The 6,794-nt window shown below is 41.9% G+C and overlaps 1 protein-coding gene across 34 annotated transcripts in view; it reads left to right on the top strand.

The window, feature by feature from the left end:
• Positions 1–4,847, top strand: part of MADD (MAP kinase activating death domain) — a 121,668-nt gene extending 116,821 nt beyond the window's left edge. For all 34 annotated transcript variants that reach the window (XM_048852044.2, XM_075129572.1, XM_075129586.1 and 31 more), the window contains one exon: positions 3,210–4,847. In XM_048852044.2, coding sequence (XP_048708001.2) covers positions 3,210–3,317 — 108 coding nt within the window. In that variant the 3' untranslated portion in view covers positions 3,318–4,847. The remainder of the gene's footprint in view (positions 1–3,209) is intronic.
• Positions 4,848–6,794: the final 1,947 nt, after the last annotated feature.

Raw genomic sequence — 6,794 nt, forward strand, 5'->3', positions numbered from 1 at the left:
TCCCAACTATACATAGAAAATGATGGGGTCGAAATTAGCTGTTACCACTCAAGAAAGAGATCTCGAAGTCATTGTGGCTAGTTCTGTGAAAACATCCACTCAATGTGCAGTGGCAGTCAAAAAAGTGAACAGAATGTTGGGAATCATTAAGAAAGGGATAAATAAGAAGACAGAAAATATATTACCTCTATATAAATCCATGGTACACCCACATCTTGAATACTGCGTGCAGATATGGTCGTCCCATCTGAAAAATGATATATTAGAAAAGGTACAGAAAAGGGCAACAAAAATTATTGGGATATGGAACGGCTTCCATATGAGGAGCGATAAATAAGACTGGGACTTTTCAGCTTGGAAAAGAGATGACTAAGGGGGATATGATAGAGGTCTATGAAATCATGACTGGTGTGGAGAAAGTAAATAAGGAAGTGTTTACTCCTTCTCATAACACAAAAACTAGGGGTCACCAAATGAAATTAATAGGCAGCAGGTTTAAAACAAAAGGAAGTATTTTTTTCACACAACGCACAGTCAACCCGTGGAACTCTTTGCCAGAGGATGTTGTGAGGGCCAAGACTATAACAGGGTTCAAAAAAGAACTAGATAAGTTCATGGGGGATAGGGCCATCAGTGACTATTAGCCAGGGTGGGCAGGGATGGTGTCCCTAGCCTCTGTTTGCCAGAAGCTGGGAATGGGTGACAGGGAATGGATCACTTGATGATTACCTGTTCTGTTCATTCCCTCTGGGGCACCTAGTTTCCACTCTTCTAGTTACATTTTGTCTCCAGTGCAGTTCCTGACAATAAACTCAGTGACCATATGGAAGTTCAGCATTCTTACATAAGATAATTTGAACCATGAGGTAGTAAAACTACAAAAATATTCTTTTAAAGAGGGCATTTGATATACAATTCATAGGTTTAACAATACATAGTTGTAGTCAAAGTTAGATATATTATTACTCCTGAGGGTATTCTGCACCAAAAAAATTAAAAATTCTGCACATGATATTTTAAAATTCTGTAAATTTTATTTGTCAAATAAATGTGGAGGCTTCACCATGACACTGGGGAGTACAAGCCACTGGCTGCAGAGGTGGGAGATCACTGTGCAGCTCCCCTCCGGCACACAGACTCAGCGGTGAGTCCGCTCAGCACCCAACCCTGACACAGCACAAGGACTGGGCCCGCCCCAGAAACATCCCAGCATCCTGCCCCTCTGTGCCAGGTGCATCAGGTGTGCACAGGCAGGCTCTGCAAGGCAGGATCCAAGTGGTTGGAGGGGCTTAATGTGTGGGGATCCAGGTGTGGGTTGAGATGGTTCTGTGTGGGGCAGTCTGGGTGCAGGCGGCTCAGTGGGGGATCTGGGAGTCAGGGGAGATTTAGATGCACAGGGGCTTGTTGGGGGATTCTGGGTGCAACAGTAATGGGACTCTGAAGGGGGGTCCAGATGATTGGGGCTCAGTGTGTGTGGGGGTCTGGGTGTGGGAGGCTCAGTGGGGGCTCCAGATGCTGGAGGAGTGGGGCTTAGTGGGGTCGGGATCCAAGTGCAGCTGGTTGGGGTTCGGTGGGATGAGGATCCGGGTGTGGGTGGTTTGTTGGGGTGGTCCAGGTGCAGGAGGGGGAGGGTTCATCATGAGGGGGTTCTGAGTGTGGGGAGGTAAGGTGAGGTGGGAGGGTCAGGATATGAGGCGGGTCTAGATGCATGGGGGTTGGAGAGATGGGGGAGCAGCTCCCTGTACAGGGATCCCTCCCCCTGCAGCTGAGGCTCAGGAAGCAGGGGGAGGAGGAGTTTCAAGAGCTTCCTGCAGCTGGGGGAGAAATCTGGGGGTGGGTCTGACCTGACCGCGGATGCTGTGCAGAGTAGAGGAAGTCCCATCCTCCCCAGCTGTCGGGACTAGCAGCTGAGTCTAGTGCAAGGGTATGAGTCACCAGCCAGGTCTTTCCCAGTCCTGCCCCACAGTGATTTACCTCTCTGCTGGCTGCCCTGGGCACCTGAAACATACTGCTGGGGAGGTGGCATGACCGCTCTTGTGGCTTCCCTTTGCTTCCCTGTCAGAAAGTCATTTTTCTGCAGGGAAGCAAAGAAATCTGCGGGGGACATAAATTCTGCACATGCGCAGAATTCCCCCAGGAGTAGTATATTCCAGAACAAAAAAGAGAGTACAGTGGGAAGGAAAAATCAGGTTAAATGAAAATGTGTGCTAGTTTATGTAAGCCATTTTATGACATTCTATAGTACAAGAACAATCAAACAATCAAATTTACCTCTTTCATCATAACATCTAGCTCTTATATAGTGTTTTTAAATGTATAGAACTCAAAGTGCTTTACAAAGATAATATCAGCCCCACTTTACAGATAGGGGAAGCAGAGGCACAGCAAGATGAAGAAACTTGCCCAAGGTCAGCCAGCAGATCACTAGCAAAGCTAGGAATGCAACTCTGATCTCCCACACCCCAGCCTTCATTGGCTCAGACTGCCTTCCATAATGCCAAAAGATGCCTCTTGAATTAAATGGCAACAAACTGAATAATTCAAAACATAATTGCAAATACTTTTTAACATAAAGTACAAATAAACTATGCCTCTTTCTGTCATAGAATAGTGAAGCAAATATCTCCGTATTAGACATTTATATGAAAAATAATATCTACAGTTACGCTAGCTGGGATGAAATTACAAGGGCTAGCAGTCTCTGTTTCTGGGCATAAAATGATCATAACTGGGAGTAAGGAAGAAATCCCACCACCACTATGATTCAAGGGACAGTACTGGACAATTAGGTGTGTTACAGTAATTTTAGATAGCCCCTTCCTCCACCACCAAAGGAGTCCTTGCAGCGCTGTACAGCTTAGCATTGGCACCTGTTAAAGACATGATACAAAGCTATATGGACCATTGTTCTCTTCTTCTATGGTATGATTTCTGATGTTCTAATCCTAAAATCCTCTCTCAGTTGGTATAATTAACTCTTGGATCTTTCCTTTCCACCTCATCACAAGGATAGTGAGGGGTAGCCTGTGCCATTACCTCCCCCTGCATGCTTTTTTTTCTAGCCAGTGCTCTCTATGCTGTTCTGAAAGGTGCCCTCTGACTAGGACTCTGAAGGAGGGAGGATATACAGTAAATACAAATCTGTCATTGTATTTTTGTGAAGCGGTTAACTCTGGAATCTCATTATCTCCTTTTCTAACATTTTCTAGGCCCATGAGATCTGCTATTCCGTGTTGTGTCTCTTCTCTTATGTGGCTGCTGTTCGTGGGAAAGAGGTAGAAAACAAAAGCAAACCCCCTCGGCCAGTTTCCAGCTGATCACAATATTGGGAAATGCTTGCCCACTGGCACATTGGTGTGTAATACTCCCATTTCTGTTCCTGTTACTGGAGCTCACATTACTGACTCCAGTGAGAACTTGGTTATTTATGTATGATCCTGCAGGTCCTTCCCCTTAGAAAAAAGTAAGACTTTCTTGTTCATTCTCCTGCTGAATTCATTCTTACTGGAGTTTTTACACCAGCTGTGCTTATCAGACAGTTCTGAGCATCAGCATCCAGCTATAACTGAGGATGGCTTGCTGTGGGCAATCCTTTGGAATTCCATTTCCAAGAAGACTAATGCATCTGGAGTTCAGTTGTTTTTGTTTCCAGTGGTACCTGTGTCACAAATTTCTTCACTTACAGCTGTAGGCCTCTGCTTTCAGATTCTTCAAAAAATATGCACAAAGAAAGCAGCTTGGTCCTGAATGGATCACCTGTTGTTTAACTGTGATAGTTTATATTATTTTCCTTCTGTGTTTTCACACTTTACCCACCAATTTTGAGTTCTTGCCATATGGCCCTTCAAATCTTTTCAGTAAAGATGAGCAATCTAGCTACCTTAAACTCCTTTGAAATAGCCTAAAATTAGATATGGTGCTTTAAGATTGAATGTTACATGTATAAAACTATGGAATTATTTCTTCTCTGGTGGGCGAGAGATAGGCACCATGAAGGGGAGAAATTTGGAGACTGTGCTTTATGAAATCCCCTTCAAACTGGTATGCGTGTAACGTGTGTGATTTTCAAATGGGAAATTAGACCCACTCTGCTAACATCCCAAGAGTGCAGTTAATTAATATATGCATATCATGGTAGCTAGAACAGTTAATCTAAGTGTGTAGGAATAAGTAAAGAGAGAGAGCTATTGGCTGAAGCACATGGCAAACTCATGTAACATGTGGGATTATCACTACAATCTCCCTAAAGCACTGCTATTAGAGTCTGTGTACACTGGTTCTGTAGAAAACCTGCAGAAATCCACAGGATTATGCGAAGTGCATTGTGGGGATTCAACTTTTTGTGATGATGGTACTGTAAATGCTGGTTCCAGATTTTGTTTTTTTAACTACTGCTTCTGTCAAACTGTACATGTATATCTCAGAGTTTCGCAAATACTGTGTAATGAAGCACCCTCAGTTAAAGTATCCATCTCGCACCTTATTTTAAGTAGGCTGAGAATGGATGTTTGAACACTGTTTGTTTTTTATGAACTGTACTGGACTCTACCGGGGCGGGGGGAGGCCCCTGAGATGCTGGAAGGAGAGAGGATCTAGAGAAAATAATATTAAATGTAAAATATCTAATGGAGTGCTCTAACACAAGCTGGAGTCTTGTCTGATTTGACATAGGTTTCTGAGTAATTGAACCCAGAAATAATCCTGTTTGGCTTAGTCAGTCAGGGTATTTACCATTTTGAGTGGAATGCACGAGGAATGGGTGGAGAAATGGTGTAAATATTCTAGTGTCTATTTATAGAAGAATGTACAGCTGTCTGAATGTGAAAATAAACTATCATTTAACCATGGATGGCTTTTATCCTCCAGTGTTTCTTCCCATTCATCTATTTGACTCTGAAATGTAATTGTCTATATAAATAATACATAATATGCATATATAAAATAAATTCCATTCTTGAAATAGTGGAAATACTATGTTCTCAAACATGAGACAATGTTAATGTGTGTGGCATTCCAAGTTATTTTTAATGGTAACTATCTTCTAAAAGTTTTTTTTAATGGTGTAAAATCAAAGACATTTTGTCTCCTCCAAGAAAGATTTTAAAGAATATTAATGGTGAACACTGAGGTACAACTAAAAGCGCATTTTCTTCATTCATTGCCATGACCAGGGGTTCTTTTAGGCATAGAAATAAAATTAGGGTTTACAGGATTATGTCTTATCCTTCCCTCAATAAAAAAGCAGAAATTAACAAACCTTGAGCCTATTGTCCTGACCACTTTGCATTTATATGGTATCCTGTTCCCTCTCCTTTTGTCTGTTTTTCACCAATTTAGATTGTAAACTCTTCAGAGCAAGATTTGTACAATGGTAATCTTAATGGTTCTCTGTGTGCTAATTATCCTCCATTTAAGTATGAAATATTCCAGGATTGAATAAACAGAGTGAATTTACCTCAGCCTAGAAGAGATGTTCCCTTCAGAGCAGTGCTGGGGTTCTATTGAAGGAGCAGTGGAGAATATTTATTGGCAATCTGTCCTGGAGAAACTAGGGATTGTAAATTCCATTCTGCACATAGTTCTTACATGAAACCGAAGTTTGAAGTGAAGCTTGAAAGGGCCTGTAACCTAACCTGCCCTGCTCCTTTTGAATAATCAAAGTCTTTTTAAAAGGAGGGCTGGATAAGTATGGTTCTGCAAAGGCATTACAGATGTAAACATTGTTTATATGTGAGCTATTAATATCAGGTATTGCTTCTGAAGAACTGTATTCTTGGGGGGTTGACCATTAGTAACAAACCAGTAAGGTGGGCTGAATAATATTTAATTAAATAAAAACTGGAGTACTCTTCAGAAAAAAGTATCTGACTTGGTTTCTAATTGGAGGCAGTAATGCTGACTAAGGGAGTGAATTGAACTCATGTATGCTGAAGAAATTGGCTTGAATCTGGTGGAGTCAATCCTAATGCCCTCTTGCACTGCCTCATTGTTGTACGTCTCAGTACAGAGCATGATCTATTTATGTAGTGTAGTTGTGTTGGTCACAGGATATTAGAGACACAAGGTGGGTGAGGTAATATCTTTTATTGGATCAACTTCTGTTGGTGAGAGAGACAAGCATTCGAGCCAACCAGACCTGGAGAAGAGCTCTGTGTGGCTCGAAAGCTTGTCTCTCACCAACAGAAGTTGGTCCAATAAAAGATACTACCTCGTCCACCTTGTCTCTCCATGATCTATTTAGACAGTCTGACCAAAGATTGGTTTCCCAAGCACCTATTCCTGAAGATAGTTAACAGCTTTGGAGACTTTTTCTAAAAGGCTTTATCCTATCCAGATAACAGTGTATTACTCTTTTGATACCTAATCTATGCAGCTAGCTTCCTCAGGTAAGTTGTGAATCTTTGGGAAGAAAACTGGAAGATTAATGGACTGATAAGAGGTCGAATTAGAAGCCACCAGAAAGACATTTATAATGTACAGTATGACCTTAAACTTATGGAATACTGGGAAAGGTGGGTCAGATTTAAGCATCTAACTCTTGCTCACCATCTTAGACAGTGTAAGGGCTATTAGGGGCTGGTTTACATTAGAGAATAATAAACTCAGGACCAAGGCAAGATGCTGTTGATAGCTCTGACCTGGCCTTGACAGTTTTGGTTCTCTGACTTTCTAGAACTAACATCAGAACTACACGTCTTGCTTCCTGGTCTTTGAAATCTTTTGTCTCAGGGTCAGGACAAGATTCTCCACCTGGATCCAAAATGTCTCAGGTTAACAGCTAGATCAAGTGTTTT

This window comes from Caretta caretta, chromosome 6 (genome assembly GCF_965140235.1).
Source record: "Caretta caretta isolate rCarCar2 chromosome 6, rCarCar1.hap1, whole genome shotgun sequence".
NCBI lineage: Eukaryota > Metazoa > Chordata > Testudines > Cheloniidae > Caretta > Caretta caretta.